Consider the following 17,297-nt stretch of genomic DNA (forward strand, 5'->3'; position numbering starts at 1 on the left):
TGGAGTGATGGAATGAATGGTAGGGTATAAAAACCAACTGCTTTTCCTGCTCTGTGGAAGTTTTGACAAGGAACATGGCAACCAAGAAGGTGCATTTGTTGGCAAGTTTTTGATTGTTTTATGATTAATTCAGGATATTTAAGAAAAAGCACTTACTAGTCAATATGAGTAAGACTTTTTAGCACTTAGGGGTGGAACAGCTTTAAGATAGCTTCAAATGCAAATATTTTCATTGTAGCTATGTAGCTTCTAGCTGATGAGGTAAAATTGGTACTTTTAGGACACATGTCACTGTAATCTAATAAATGTAAAAAAACCATCAAAATCAGAGAACTTCCAGATGACCAGGTCTACATCAGAGTGCATAAGATAATGTTCTCCACATGACTGTTTCTCTCCATTAACTAGAAACTCACACTACTGATTAGCTTAGATATATGTGTGCACTGTGACAGTACAGTTAAGACAAATTTCATTTTCTTTCTGTCCTCTGCTCTCCTTCACCTTTCGAGAAGTGAATGCACAAGGTATCAAGGAGAGAGACCTTGTGTAGTACCTTCTGATATTCGGCACCACTGACAGTTTTTAGAATAATACTTCTGCAGCAGATACGTTCCTTAGCCAAATCACTGTGATTTTTTCTTAAAAACAAAAACCCCACTTTTATGAATCAAGCATTTCCAAGGCTAAGCTACATTAGGATGTTTTAGCTTCTTACTCTATGACTCCTCCATATTTTAAAAAGCAGTATTTGTAATGTTTGTTTGGAACATGAACTTTTCATATTTTTCAGATTTACATGTACCCTGCTGTAAATCTTCCACATTGCCTCCCCCATTTATTTGTCAATTTTCATTTCCATAGATGGAGAAGAGAGATTATGTCAATTCTTAACTAATCCTTGTCTATCAAGAGGCATTCTTTTGTCAACAAGCTTCATATTTTGAAATCCTGCCTTACAAATTAACTGTAATGCAGCTGCTTCTTTTATCCAAGATGTTGTGGCAAGCTGCACCATTCCATATCAAATGAACAGAAAGCAGCAGAGGGTCTTTGACGGAGGAGGAGGGATGTCAAGTAGAAAGACAGCATCTTGAACTGACTGCAGTTGGCAGAGCAGAAACAGTACAAGTATTCACTGAAGTGATCCAACATATTCTTTAATACATCATTTTGCTACCTTGTGCTCTATCATTGTACAAGTACACAGTCTTGGTACCTTCCTAGCCATCAAAAACTGTAAAGAGTTCTCCTGGTACAGATACAATGCTACAGATTTCACATGCTATATGACAAAACCTGTAGTGAAATGACAGATGAGGGGTAAGCACTTAAAGAGAACATAATCTAGATAGGGAGGTGTAATAGCACATGAGGCAGGAGAGGAGGACAGAGACCTTATGAGAACTATTCGAAGGAGAGTACCAGTAGAAAGAAGGTAAGATTATAGTCAACTGTTCCACAAGTGATTGTGAATCATTTTTGTGCCACTTATGTGCAATTATATTTATTTATATTCATCACTGTATGTGCAGAAAAGTACGAGTCTCAAGTGTAAGTTAAGGCTTGAAAAATGAAGACCTTGTTAGAATATCTGTGCCCTTACAACTCTGCAGAGGGAAATGCCAAGGAGGAAGTCAAGGTATTTAGGTAAAAAAGACAACAGCAGTAGTACAAAGTAAAAGTAGTAAAATTGGCCTTGGGTAGTCTTCAACTCAGAATTGGAAATAATTATAGTCACCAGTGCAGTGGAGAAACTGGGATGCTATATTGCTATTTGACCCGAGTCCTGTTCTAGTCCTGAAATTGTATTTCACTGAACCAGGTTCTACACAAATTCTCAGTAAGGAGATGGCTCCTTTTCCCAGTCTGCGATCCATATTAGCAGAGAAATCATCCAAGTTATTTTTAAGAAAGAGAACAATAAAATTTATGAATAGCATTTATGTCACCTGAGTGTTCAACAGGTTCTTTCTACTCTCATACCATACAAGAGATTTGCAAGAGAAGTAATAAACTCTACCCTAATTCTCCAATTTACTTTATCTCCATGTTGTATCCTAAGTCATTTTGACAAATAGCTGATAATTCTGGAACAAGTTCTGTGCATACAGTAAATAGTTAAAGGAAAGCGATTATAAAACTTATCATACACAAGCTGTTTTTAGATATATATGTTATCAAGAGTGGTTGTGCAGTATTTGCTTAATTAATCTTTGCTGTTTTAACAGATGAACCAGATGTACTATTATGTTCTTTGTTCTTCCCTAAAGAGGGGATGAGCCGATTATTTATCTCCAAACAATAGGAGTTCATGTACCACAGTGAACATTTTTTTTTTTTTTTTTTTAATCTGGGAGGCAATCACTAACAAGCTTCAGCTGCAACTGCTTGATGTAAACACAGTGTGAATTTGTTCCTGGAGTATTAAATGATGTTCCATTAAGTAGATGAAACCAATTTCTAAATAAGCATGTGAAGAAAGGGATGGAAAGGACAAAGTTTGGGAGGAGACAAACCCTGCTCTGACTTTCATGTATGCATATTTACTTCTTTTATACAGTAACGCATTTTTATAGTTAAAATTTCAAGCTTCAAATACTGTTCATAAATAATGCACTGATAAAACTGGAGTTAAAGAAACCGTTGATTGATGCAACAAATTCCGTTTTACACCACATAATATATGATGTAAGGGCACAAAGGAATACGTAAGGATCATAGGGCTGCAAGAATTGTTAACAGATTCAGAGTATTTAAAATTCTTCACCACTCTTCCAGTAACTCTGCATATCTATCTCAAAAATCACACTTCTTATTTGATTATATTTGAAAAGTACAAATTTATTGTAAACAAATTTTAAAGAGCATTATGTACAGCTACTTACTGGTTTATGAGAGTCAGCAAATTCTTATAGAGATGCTACTAAAATAATAAAAAAACAAATACAGCAAGAAAGTTTTTCATTTTTTCTAACTAAAAGCATTGACAGAACAAACTTAGAAATTCCATCCATCATCCTCACACTCAACCGTATCTGAAGTCCTCCTTCCCTTCCTCCCTCCCAGTAGGCTCTCTCTTGTCATAACTAGAATTTCTTCTGTTAAACTGGTTTTCAATAATGCACAACAATTTGTCTTTTTATATACATTAATCTGTGTCTTAAAAACAACCGTAGTGCAAATCTGGGTACTGCTACCAGAAGCTCCTTGAAGAAATAAGTTTCCTACCTAAATTACCAAGAAGAAAGAATTCAAATAGAACAGAACAGAATTTGGTTAAGAAAATACCTTAAGAAATCCTCCCAAGAAACTGTAACGTTTCATTAACAATATACCCTCTCCAAATGAAACAAGATCAAGACAGATCAAACAACACAGCATAGCTCAAACATAAGTTTCTCTACAAGATCTTTTCCATACCAAATAAAACTAGAAGGAACGAAGCACTAGGAATTACTTTTATTTTTATCCACAGCCATGCTGATACTTTAAAAATTGTCAGCTATCTGGTTAAAATTCATGTTTTCTCTTTCTCTTCTGAAAAAAAAGCAGGCTTTCTCAAGCTGCCACAGCCAGTGCTACGCATCACAAGTTCCCATTTAAGGTTGTGAAGTTCCATCACATCAGTGTGGTGACCAGTAATAGAAGAAAAAAAAAAAAAACTGAGTTATTTATTACCTCTTATCACCATCTTTCCCAACCTACTAAAAATTAACAGAGTACTGACCAATAGATTACTAAACTTTCTAATCAATAGATCTAACAAAACAAGGCATGTGATGCATGCACCCACAGAAAAACATATGTGGTAGGATCAAACGCAACAGTAATATTACGAAGACATGGAAAATAAAGCTGCAATTTTGCCAACAGCTAAGTAACCTGTTCTGACAATCTTTAAGATCTATTAGGTATTGGTAGCCAGGACATCACTGGATTGAAAGGCTACATTACAGGCCTGTACAGACAAGATACATGCACATGTTGCACAACATGCTTGAGACTGAACGTACATAAAACTGTTTGTGATGTTATATAAGAATAATATTCTGTGCTGGCAAAATGAGTCTGTGTGCCTTCACAGGCACTGAAAGAAGGGAAGTTTATTTGTACCAGGAATGAAAATTACCAGTAACGAAAGCTACCCCAGAGTATATTGTTTACGTTCAATCATTCTATCTTTGGAATACTGGGAAGCGAAAGTCTTTAGACTGATTAGACAGGAAGCTATACCATACACAATATGTATTTTTAACCAGACCATTTCCTCTGGAAACCCACACATCTTAGCAGTAAACATTTCAGTTGGTTGGATGTTCCTATGAGCAGTCCCTGCAACAGCAAGGAAGGCTGGAACAAGGTACAGGAACAGCTGATGGAGCAAAGAGAGTAGTTTTGCCAAGAGTTCTCAAGTGTAGCAGGGAAAGTGGAGTATTTTCAAACATTAACACAATCTGAGTTTTGTAGAAGCAATTACACTTTTTTTCAAGTGGGAAACACTAAGATGACAGCACTCTTTCTCAAAGTTGCCTCATCAAGAGGATCCAACATAATGCATCAGAGTTAGTACTAGGATAGGAGTATCTGGTATCTCAGAAAGGCCATCCTAAAGTAAAAGCAAACTCCACATCAAATAAGTAGGTAACTAAACCATACCTCTTATTCATCTTGCAATCTGAATTTTACATAGTTGGCAACAACAACAGAAAGTAGTAGTTTAAATATCAAATTATATGAAATAGCAAGATATAAAGTACACTGCTTACAAAACTTGGGCAAATAAATCTTGTAGGTAAATTGCCATAAACTGTTCCAGTTCACATACACCAATATTAGTTATTCCTTAATCCACTCCATGTGTGTCAGTCAAGAAAGGAAGGAAAAAGAAAACAAACCTGACAGCCTTCTACGCTCCAAGAAAGGGTATTTTAATCAAGGGAAATTACATTCCTCTGGCTCCTTCCAGCTGGGAGCATTCTACATACATCAGGGGTTTTATGTATTTCTAATAGATCTGTATTGGATTGGTACTTAACACACTACTCTAAACCTTAGAGCTGTAGACTTATTCCACCTGCAGATAAAATCACTTGCTCTGTAACCAGCATCACTTGGAATTGCATTTATGGGTTTGCCAGATTGGAAAATGTTAATTTTTAACCTTCCTTCTGAATTCTTACATATTTACATTAGTTTTAGGAATTTGTGGATCTCTTAAGGAAATTCAGATGCTTTCCTTTGATCCAGCATTAAACAGATCAGAAACACCTTTAAATGAAACACAGGCTGTGAAGTATACGATAACAGATATGTCATTATATATCTACACAGATAAACAGCTTTTGTGAAAATTTCATTTTCTAAATGCACTGTGATTAGAAATGAATTCTAACTATATATATTAATATTGGGTATATATAATACTCTGCTTTTATACACAGGTATACTATTTATACATACATATAAATTATAACTATTTATATAAAAATATAAACATAAAAGAAATTATTTTAAAACAACGTAACAGTTTTAACTTCAATGCATTAAATGCAGACAGAACTGCAGTTACCTATCAGCAAGTTTCAGCTATCACTACATTCTGAGGTAAGTTATTGCATCTCTCTGCATAGATCTCTCTCCAGACATTCTGGGTTGCGTTACTAGGTATGAAGTATGCAAAAGTAAGCAAGACAAAGGAGATGATTCCATTTTAGAGAATAAAAGCAACACCATAGCTCAAATGCAACTAGAGCTAGGCAATCTTTTTATGAAAAGCACACTTCACAAGAAGGTGGACGGTTGGACTAGATGATCTTAGAGGTCTTTTCCAACCTTAATGATTCTATGAATGTAAGAAAGTAAAAGCAAATGAACAACACTTGTCCTCTTCAGTGTGAATTGAGATCACTTCATTTAAATAAATGTTGATAATTCCTGCATAACATTCCATGCATATATTCACTTTTCTTCAATACTAACGAACATTTTTACAAATAAAATACTGTATTTGTCTAAATAGGAGAAATCTACAATGAAACACTATCCTTCTACAAACCAGACCGAACAGATGTGCAACATGCACTTGTGGAAGATATCAAAGTTTCCTGGTATCTATCCATCCTGTAGCGATTCAACTTGGACACAACGCACATCTGCTGCTCTGCACAGTGGGTGCATGCCGACACAAATCATAGTCCTGGTGGTTCCCCACGGTTGCAAAGGCAAGCTGCTAGGAAACATCAACCAGCGTACCCAGATATGTGACTTTGCTGCTATTGTTGTAGGATGCAGACTGGATACCACATCACTGCACTGGCTGAACATTTTTCATTTTTTCCCCATTAAAATATTTCAGCCACACGCTCAACCTAGCCATACATCCAATTAGAACATCAACTGTGCAAGTTCTGACTGCTGGTAACATCATCTTTCATCTATTACATTATTACACAAAAGTGCATCTGAAGAAAAACATTTGAAGATCTTGACCTCTGAAATGGTTACAGAAATCATTGATTTAACTTCCCTTATCTCTTGATTAGAAAACAAGTGAATTCAAACAAAGTTGGTGACACGTAACAGCAACACAAAATGTGTCAAAAAACAGTATCATGATAAATTAAAACTGCTATAACAAAAAAAAAAAAGGATATTCTGGAGAAGACCTATATTCACATACATTCTGTTATCAGTAGTCTAAAAACCATACTTTTGCTTCCTTTCAAACAGTTCCTCACTAGATGCGTGAAAGTGTTATTTAAAAATAGCACAAAAAGAAAAAAACAGAAGACATTTCAGCATTTAAAAGTGGCAATGGAAACAATTTTCATTTGCATAAGTGTAAATTTGCATCTTTTTGTTTTCCCTGGTGCCGTTTCCTCCGCTAATTAGTGAGGGCAGGGGGAGCAAATCAAATTATATAACCCAATTCATATAACCCAATTACAGTAGGAATCAACTGCAAAGATCACACAGCTGAAAGACACACCTTCACTTTGTTTGAAAAAGTATGAGATTGTTAAATGACTAATTAATATTATCAACATTACTAACATTAAAAGGCAAAAGTTGCATTAACATTCAAATTTTAAGTTGAAATTCTGTTTTGTAAAAATGAAACATTTTTAATAAACCCAAGCATTAAGCAGAACACTGACATTTTTTCTGCTCAAGGAAAGCTTAATTTTGAAAAGCTAATAACCACAATTTTGGTATGAATAGAAATTATGCGCAGAAACAAGCAGCAATAAGAAACATCAAGAAATCAGCAGCATGACAGATCTTAAAGCAGCTGCCAGTACTTGAATCCTGACTGAGATTGTTGATCAACTTTAAAGTCGAGGCATGCTATTTTCTGATAATACATGGGGAGAATTAGTAAGTATTTGGTTCGTGTACAGCCTTTTAGTCTACAAATGAAAGAGCACATAAAATTAAAGCTGAATCAGTTAAGAAGACTGAAGTTTGATTTCCAGCTTTTTTAAAACTTCTGTACAATAACTATTTCCCTATTTTATACACAAGCAAGAGGAAAAAAAACTTGTGGCAATATAACAGCAAAAAATATAGATGCTGTAAGGTAATAGAGCTCCTAAAAAATTATTTAGAAATTACTTCAGAATCGTAAAAATCAGTGGAACGTGAACTGTTTTAAGCTATTCAAGTGGAAGTACAACTCAACTACTTCAAAATCTTAAAATTCTGCTCTACGTTATTCTACATTATAAGTGAATTTTAAAATTTCATGCAAAAACTGTTTCTAGAGAATAATAAATTTGTTGATAACAAAATAAAGTAATTTCAACTTGTTTGCCCTAACCTAGTTACAATTCAACAGAACCCTCCTATCATATCTTTACATTTAATCTGCGTATATTCAGAAGAATAAAGTCCTATAACAACTCTTTGATCACACTGCCATCTAGTGTTGAACTATTTCTCACTTTAAAATGAAATTTTTATGTTTAAAATCACTGTGACACCCAGCTTCAAACGTTAGGCGAACAAAAGAGAAAAAGGTTTAACCCAAGAAGTACCTATATGGTGGATCAACAGTAGACAGAACACAAGTGAAACCAATCCAAACATTACTTGGACTGCGTCGTATTTTATTTGACTCTGTAACAGCCTTGTAAGACACCTCCTCATTTCTTACTGAAATGATCCCAGTTCTATCCTTGTCGATTAACTAACATCATTAACTGAGACAATCTCCTTCTGACTTTGTATTAAGTTCCAGCTTCAACGCTGGAACTTAAAACAATAGAAGAACTGCTCTGGACGCAGCAAACTGAAATAGTCAAGGTATAAATCACATCCTTTTCCCTATACGATGCTATTAGACTGATCGACAAACTTCACAGTACAGAGAATTAAAGAATTCACGCATTTATAGAGAAGCAGTTTATCTCAGGCTGCCTCTGACATTTGAGTCAGAAGAAAAAAAATGAATTGTCCAAAATCAAGCATTTCTGTTCACGCTAACATCCCTGAATTCTTTGTGTTCCAAAGAAGTTCTAAGTAGCTATAAGGCTGCAGCCAGCTGAAGGCTGGACTGGCCTGCTTCAACAACCTCTGATGCCCCTTCATACCGTATTGCCCTCAGGAAACTTCGTGTAGCTTGAAATACTCATGCAGTTAGGAGTCCTTCTGAGAGCACAGTGAATTCTTGAGATGAGATGACAGGAGAAAGGTAAGAAACAAGTACAGGGCACAAACATGTCTGAAATTGTTTGGGTTTTCTTTTTAGTTTCTTCCTGAATGCCTCTGAAAGGTAAAGCATTGACCTCCCCAGGGGGGTACAGACTGCAAGCTGCAATTCGCTGATCTACGTACAGAAAAGTTAATGTTTTTATTAACAGATTTTTGAGGCTCATGCCTAATTACGTCACGTGCCTCAGATCCTACAATAACCTTTAACTAAAGGAGTCTGAGAGAATATGTTGCATGAAGATGTAGCTGCCTACTGCATCTGTAAAGCAGCCAGGTCCCTACCATTATTTACAAATATACATGCCACTGATTAAACAAAGTACTACAATTCACTAGGTCTTGCATTTCTTGATTTTGCAATGTGTATTATTAGTGGTGGATTATTCTGCAAATATGAGAGATGAATTTTGCCAACTTAAACACGTGTGAATGTTGAACAGCGATGACTAAAACAGCTGCAAAATTTGTTAGATATCTTGAACGTGTTTCACAGAATTCTGCGTGATAACAAACATCATATTTAAGCCATCTTTGATTTGAGATTTATCAAGTAGAGGTAGAAAATATTTCAAAGTAAAAGTTAACCACAACTGGAAAGCAAGAAAGCAGTGGAAACAGAGATGATCTCAGGTGGCTGTCAAAGCTGTAAGAATCAAGCTGACATGAGGAAATTATTTATACAGAGTAGATATTTACAACTGATAAACCCAGAGCTTTTGAGAGAATAGAGAGAATCCTGGATTTACTGCATTTCACTCAACACTATAGTTATGCTGCCATCTAGTGAAACAGGAAACTGACTCTCCTCTGCAAAACAGCTGAAGTTGGTCCAAATGAAAAACATCATCCTTATGACATACATATACCACAGCAGATACTTTTCACCTTCAAAGACCTTACTCCTCCTTCTGCACTTTCTTGACTACTACAACTTCTGTAACACATTATCAGTGACTAATTGTGTCCGTAGGATACAGAACATTTATACACTTAAACTGAAATGCAAGAAGGCTCACAGACTTCAGTGAGAATCCAACAAGCTAATCAACATGTAAAATCCCATGATCAAGAAAAATTGTAGCTATTATAAAGTTTTAGATCATTACACAGATAAAAGCTTGCATTCACAACTACTAATACAGACAAATACTACCCCGAGACTTCAACTTAAATTAATAATGTGGTTATTTTCTCATTATATTTCATTAAAATAGCGACTAAAAAACCCACAAAAAACCCACACGCATACCAATGTGAAACCTTTTCAAAAATTCCACATACAATACACAGGAAATAAAAGCAAGTACATATGTACTCACCTGGGAAAATATATTTGCAGTTGGAGCAACTCTGTTGTCCACAATACTATATAATATCGCTAACAATCTGTCCAGAGGAAATGGCTTTGGTCCAAGAAGGTGATTGCTGGTCTGCAAAACAAACAAGAGTTTTAAATCCAATAGATTTTTCCCAGAGTACCACAAGATGCTATTCTTGCAGTTTTCAGTCTCTAGGGAGGCATAATCATTCACAGTAGTCTTAGATCTATGGCCTCATACATACTGTGGAAAACACTGAATATATGCTTTCCGATCAATATAAAAATACAGACATAGAGCTCTAGTTAACATGCCAAGAGTTCAAACTGCACAATAAATGGGAACATTCTGAGCTATAACAGAGGATCTGATATCAAATTTCCTGTCACTGGATTTATAGATTTACCTGTCCTATTAAATTACCATGTCCGATCTATGGATTAAAGAGGAAAGACTAGATTTTATAGCACTTTTGAGGTACAAATAGTTTTCTTCAGTTTATCAATGGCAAGACACGTTAGACTTCTTAAAAGCTAACAATTTTTTAGCTAGTAAAAAGTCAAAATGTTTAGATTTATTCTACTGTCTATAGTCTATAATCCAGAATTGGCTGAGAAGAACTGCACATAACAGTAGTTTTTAAAAATCTGCAAGAAACGTTTTTTTTAAGTATGTTTTTGTGTGTTATCCCTACAGAAAACAAATGTTTTACTAGATATTTTCATTTTGAAAAAGTTCATCCGCTTTAACTCATGTTAGCTAATCTTTTCCTCTCTTAGCCATACACTTGTTTCTCTGTTTCGATGGCAGTTATATAAGGTTCTTATAAAAGCCAGCTGGAAATCAGAAAACCTAATACTCTGAAAACAAAATGGGCCACACTGCATTAACTTTACATCACACACAATAGCATGAGGTGCTTTACTTCTAATTCTAATCATATTTTTGTCAAAAACAAATTGAAAAGTACAGATTAAGTGACTGTAGAAAAAAAAAGCATCAAATGTTTCAAACAAGAGTTCCTCATCTAAAATGCCATATTAAACCATCCTGATAGGCAGCCTCATAGTCTAGAACATCACTATAGTAAATTGACGGAGTATATATTTTATAGTTTAAAAGATATCACCTGATTTTCCACTGTTAAATCTGATCACATTTTCATGGGTTTGACTCGTAGCTTTTACTTTAGTCCCTTCCAATAAAGAAAACTAACGTGCAGGCACAAGAGCACTCTAATTGCTTGCCCTGTGTTTCGTGTAATACTTCAGTAGAGTAAAAACTTGTGGTAGGAGCAGCAAATGCACTGACTCCTCTGAATACTATATTGAAATAAAAGGTAACATTCTGCTCTACAACAATTGCCAGAAGACTTCAGCTGCTTAAGATTTTCTAAAATTAAGAACTTATCTAGAAATCAATAATGTTCGCAGATTTAAACTTTATGGATTCAGAATGAGTGTCAATTAATGATGCTGAAGACAAGTATATGAAGAGAGGTAAGGAAATCTTATTCCTGTCAACACGACAGAGTTAAGGCTGACAGTATAATAACTTCACATACAAAAAATACAGCTAGAGCAAAAAATTCTCTAATGTTCATTGATAACTAAAGGAACAGGCAGGGACATTCTGCTGCCAGAAGGTAGAGTTTAGCACAAATACTTACTCATTTTGAAGTCTGTTTTTAAAGGAATTAGTGACCAAGTAAATGCACAGGGGATCAACTACGTATTCCTGTTGACACGCTTTACTAGACTCTAACCTAGTTATTCTAGCCATTCAAAATCCACGTGAAAGAAAAAACAGCATAGAAAATTTAAAACTTAGTTTTCCCTTTTTCTCTGCTTCACATGTGGTACTTCTTTTAATCTATAGCAACAGACAAGGCAGCAGTGCTACGAAAACACAGCACAGATTCTTGAATTCCACTTCGTTTATATTAGGCTACAGAATCACAAAATGGTTGAGACTGGAAGGCACTTTTGGAGGTGCCTGGAGGTTATCTGATCCAACCACCTCGCTCACACAATTCAGCAAGATTCATTCACTTCCATATGATAAGACTATAAAGCTTCACTGCTGCTAGAGTCTCAGAGAACTGACTTTTTGAACTCAGATGGAGTCTACCACTAAACTTCTGGCAAAGAACAATAGCAAGCCATGTACAAATATAAAGCAGACCCAATTTGCAGACCCACTGATTTTCACATAATTGCTACAAGAACATACAACATAGCTCTGATGAGTTTTTCAGCACCAACAACCAAATATCGGATATATGCATGAGGATGAAAGCTCATCACAGCTACTAAATTCATATATATATCTAAGCCACTTTCACTGATTAGTCACAGTGACAAAACTATGGCTTCATCTTCAAAAAATAGTAGATAATACACTTGCTTGTAAGAAAGTTATTTAAACATACACCTTTCCTAGCTTTCATAAGCATCTAGATCTTAAGAAACTTAACCAACAGCATTCTTCTTTGAAGCAGACCAATATTAACTGATGTATTGATTTGTTGCTAAGCATTAACTGATTTGAATTCTCCATCCATTCACCTGTTCTCGTAGGTTTCTAAACTGCTTTACTCTTTACATAGCAAAGTGGAAAAGTACAATAACAGGATTCACCTTGCTGATTTAAAGACCTAAATTTAATTGTCTGCACTCCCACTGCACTCACTAGAGATCCAGTCAATGGAGCCAGAGGGACCCTCCTGTAGATGCCCACGTAATGGTTGGTAAATCACTCGAAGTAGCCTGACTAGATTCCCTCTGAACAACACAGGAGCTTCGCTGGCTACTGTACTCAAAGATATCTAAATTTATGTGCAAACTGAATAGACCCCAGAGCACCTGTCATACGAGGATGCTGAGAGCTGGACTGCTTAACCTTGAGAAGAAAAGGTTTGTGGGGATCTCATCAGTGTGCAGATAGACAGGCTTCAGGAGGTCTCAATTCAAACCCCTTCTGCTCAGAGCAGGGTCAGCTGGGAGGCCAAACAGGTTAATCAGGACTACATCAGCTCAGTGTTGTAAACCTCAAATGACACGGAGTGCACTCTGCCTCTCCAGGAAGCCAGTGACACTTCTTGACTCTCACCATAGGGAAAAGTCTTTCCCTTACACCTAGTACAAACAACTTGTTTCAGCTTATGCCCAGCGTTTCTCACTCAGCTACAGGACGGGCCTTCCCTCAGCCTCCCCTCATAGGACAAGTGCTCCAGCCCTTAACTACCATGAGGATGAGCTTGGCCACCTCACTGATATGTCCTGTACCGGAGATGGGGCAGAACTGCACACAGTTCCAGATGTGGCCCAAAGACTGCTAAGCGTGAGGGCCCGGCGGATATCCCCTTCCCAGGACTTCAGCTGCCTAAATTAAGGAGTTCAGCTGGCTGAGCCCAAAGCCATCTCTTTGACTCCCAAGAGCTGCTACCAGACAAACTGATAGATATTTCAGGCATTGCAGACTACTGCATGTAGTAACAGTGAATTCAAAAGGAAACACAGAAACAAGTTCCCGATTTGCAACATAAAATTTTCTCTGAAGTATTTTTAAAGTAAGCCATTTTACAAAAAGGAGAAGTACAGTTTATACAGCACAGAACTGGGTAATACGAAACTCTCCTCTACACAAGTAATACTGTCAGGAAAACAGAGATGTATTCATGACCCATATTGTCAAAAGTTCTGATAAGGAGAATACTTGTTTCCTTTTAAGTGTGTATTTCATTCTCTCTACTTTGACATTCAGCTTCCTTTTCTGTAGTGTGAGTTGATTTATTCTTACTAGCAAAGCAGCCAAGATTAAAGAGGAATTTCAGAAGATAGTTTGTTTAAAATGCTTCTGGAAAAGAACATCACTCAAATATACCAACAGCACCTCTGTGGCATTAGCTTTTAGAAAACTCGTTTCTTCAGCAGAACAAAAGAACACTTCCAATACATGTTTTAGCTTCTAAAATCCAGGAGGTGTCCCAAAATCTATCTCTTGGCTAACAAAGGAAGCAGTAATATCAGAAATATGTCACCAAAACTCTACTAAAACCATATATGCTGAAAAGCCCAATTCACTCTAGTACAGCATCCTCAGTTGGAATTCAGATACGGTGGAAGATACAAACTGCACCATCCCCTAAACTTCTGCTTCTAAACACAGCAGTTCTGTGAAGCATATTCTCCAATATCAACCAGAAAAAGTCATCAAACATACAGGAACTATTAAAAGGTGTACACTCCAAGTAACCAGTAAGCACAATTAGCACACAGTAATTCCTGAAGTTGCATTTAGTATACCGTTACTTCACAAGTCCATTTTCTTCGCATTATCATCTCTCTGCTTTAACAGATTTGAATTTTCAAATTTGAGAAATGCTTTCTTCTGGAAAAGCCAGGAGAGTTAAATAAAATGAAATGCTTCTTCTAGAAGTTACACTTTACCGGAATTCTTTGGCAGAAATAAATTCCCTTAAGAGCAGGAACAGTTCAGAAATTCTTCCAAGCAGAAGATGGTGAAGAGTAAGATTTATGAAGATCTTCTGGAATGAGCTGAGGCAAAATACTGCATAAAATAGAACTTGCAAAAAACCCAAGGGAACCCTCATATCATTTCACAAAGAAAGACATCTTCCACATTCAGAAAAATTATTCATGAATTTTTAGATCTATCAAATCAAATCTACATGCCCTTGCTTAGGGGTTAAAAAAACAAAAACAAAACTCCTCCCCAGTTGTCAGTGCGCGTGCTTGTGCAGTTTCATGTTCCCAGTGTTTAAATGACCTAAGCCTTTCACAGTTCTACAACTCCAAACCCCATATTCACATCTCAGAATTTCATGAACAAGAATGAGGATCAGAAGCATTCCTTAAAAAGTAAAAGCTTAACCCAAACTAAATTGCCTGCACAAAACACTGAAAATTCTTAACCTCAACTGGCTGAATTTTCAACCTTTTTTATCATATGCTAAAAGATGGAACTATACTTCTCACATTTTGAGCAGAAAGTATTTTTAAATCCCCCTCATTGTTATACAGCCGGAGCATCATAAGGTGTATACTAGAGATTCCAATAAAAAATAAATCCTAGGTTAAAGTCAAGGTAGACAAATCCTTCTCCAACAAAATAAAACAACCACCAATACACCTGATCTTCTGACAGACTGACATCTATTGAAGCATATTCCTGCAAAAGTAGCTTCACCAGGAAAAACCTCTCACTTGCCACTAAACTGGAAGAACATTGTTCCACATCACCCACACAAAGAAACCCAAGAAATTCTGCTGTTATCTGCAACAAGGTAAACACAGGCAATTTTTTCCCCTCACAGGGAATTAAAAAGATTTACTTTTTCTAATTAGAAAGCAATGCCTCCAGATTTTAAGCCTGGCTATACCTAAACATTTAAGGCAGGATTTATTTCACCTAATGTTAGCCTCCTGACAAGTGGATATGTACAGCCAAACTAGTTTCCTAAGCTCCAATTACAGCCAGTAGAAATCTAATCAATATAGTTTATGGTGCAATTCATCCGATTCAACACAGAACCTACTTCAGCATGAGATGAATCTTGCCCTGCACTCCAATGCCCCCATCAACTGACTCTGCACTGTCTACAGGAGACTAGTTTAGATGCAGCCCTCACTTGGATTTTAGTGAATGAGAACTGTAAATATGATGTTAGACAAGTTTTTCTAAGCAAAGGTACGTAAGCACACACAATCGGTGTGAAAAACACAAGCACATGAGCCCTACTTATAACACTACATATGTAATCCTTTATTCCTATATTTTTTTCCATTTCCTTCACTGTAAAATCAAATATACAAGGTTACATCTAGGTCACTGCATCTCTGTGCAATATTTATAAAAGTTAGCAGTAAAAGAAACGCTGGTCTGGAAGATCCCTGTGGGACCTGCAGTCCTTTTCTCTACTATTGCAGGAACAGCGCCTGAAAAAATTTCAAAACCAGACTGTGGCGTACAAGCAGTTACAATTTCTGGCATCAACTGTTAAGAGCAACAGGGTCCTTTTACCTGTCAGCTATAAAGAAAACCAGAGCTCTTGTAGAAGCAAAGGGCCTCTTGAAATGCTACAAAGTTCTGCCCTACTAACCGTTCCCCAAGATGTATTTCAGTTTCTTGCATGCAATCAGTTAAATGTAACATAGCAGATATCTTCTGTTCAGTATATTTGATTTATAGGGTTACAAAGTCTTAATTCCTTCAAAGTAACTAATTTTTAATACAACAAAAATACAAGAATGAGATCATCTGCAATTTGGGCTGTCCTGATTATGAAACTTACTTGCTACAAGTGGGCAATAAAGCAAGTTTATTTAAATGCACACATTTAATCACACTTTCTGAACAACAGCTCAATGCTTCAGCACAAGACTAAATGGAAAACCAACAAAACGAGAATTAATCTAATGAAGATTGAAAAGAAAAAAAAGTAACTGAAACCTTAAATTTTTGGACCATTAATTTTGTTTACATAACTACATGGATCTTGTCAGTTACCCTCATTTACTTTTCTTTCCTCAATAGCTCTTCCTGTTCTGTTTTTGAACCTACTGGGTAGTAGTCAGTTTCCATGAAAATGTAAATGGACTACAGGGCAGAGACTGTGTCTGCATGGTCTGATGCTGCAGGAACAGTAACAAAATGAAAGAAATTCATCATTAATGGAAGCACTTCTGAGCACTAAGAAGTAAATTCAGATATAAGTGCATTAAACAATTACACAGAAGAACAAGCTCTACAGTACAGTTAAGGTGACCGTGACCTCTATATTCTGTCATCAAATCTCTTATTTTCCCCTTTCTTTCACATCCCAAGCTGTTCTCATCTCCCTGGTTGTTCCCATCTCATCACTCAGGCTGAAAATCCTATTGCTGAGAGAATAAAACAAACCACCTCTCCCGCAGAAGCTGCAGGAAGAACATCCTGGTCTAAGATACAGCAATTATTTCTCCTCTCCCTCTCCTGAAAATGATTTACCAACTAATTAAGATGTGGATGTATTTCAAGAAGATAACAGTCCTTAAAATAATTAAATGCTCTGAAAGATCTCTGGAGTCCGTGTGCCAGAGAGAAGATGCATATGACATCTACGTGTACAGGACACGTGTATTCAAAGACTTAAGAATTTTTATGTATACATAATTATCTACATAAAGGTGCAACAGATGGTTGAGGTAAAATTAAAATCAAATTTTCACAAGTATAATCTGCACCACTACAGAAACAGGA

At 36.2% G+C, this 17,297-nt stretch overlaps 1 protein-coding gene across 3 annotated transcripts in view; it reads right to left on the reverse strand.

The window, feature by feature from the left end:
• Positions 1–17,297, reverse strand: part of ORC5 (origin recognition complex subunit 5) — a 70,424-nt gene that overhangs the window by 26,504 nt on the left and 26,623 nt on the right. For 2 of the 3 annotated variants that reach the window (XM_021384548.1, XM_021384547.1), the window contains exon 13: positions 10,035–10,145. In XM_021384548.1, the coding sequence (XP_021240223.1) occupies positions 10,035–10,145 (111 nt within the window). Of the gene's footprint in view, positions 1–2,891; positions 3,582–10,034; positions 10,146–17,297 lie in introns of those variants that run through there. The other variant, XM_021384550.1, reaches the window with a different exon arrangement.

The sequence above is a fragment of the Numida meleagris genome, chromosome 1, assembly GCF_002078875.1.
Source record: "Numida meleagris isolate 19003 breed g44 Domestic line chromosome 1, NumMel1.0, whole genome shotgun sequence".
NCBI classification, from domain to species: Eukaryota; Metazoa; Chordata; class Aves; order Galliformes; family Numididae; genus Numida; species Numida meleagris.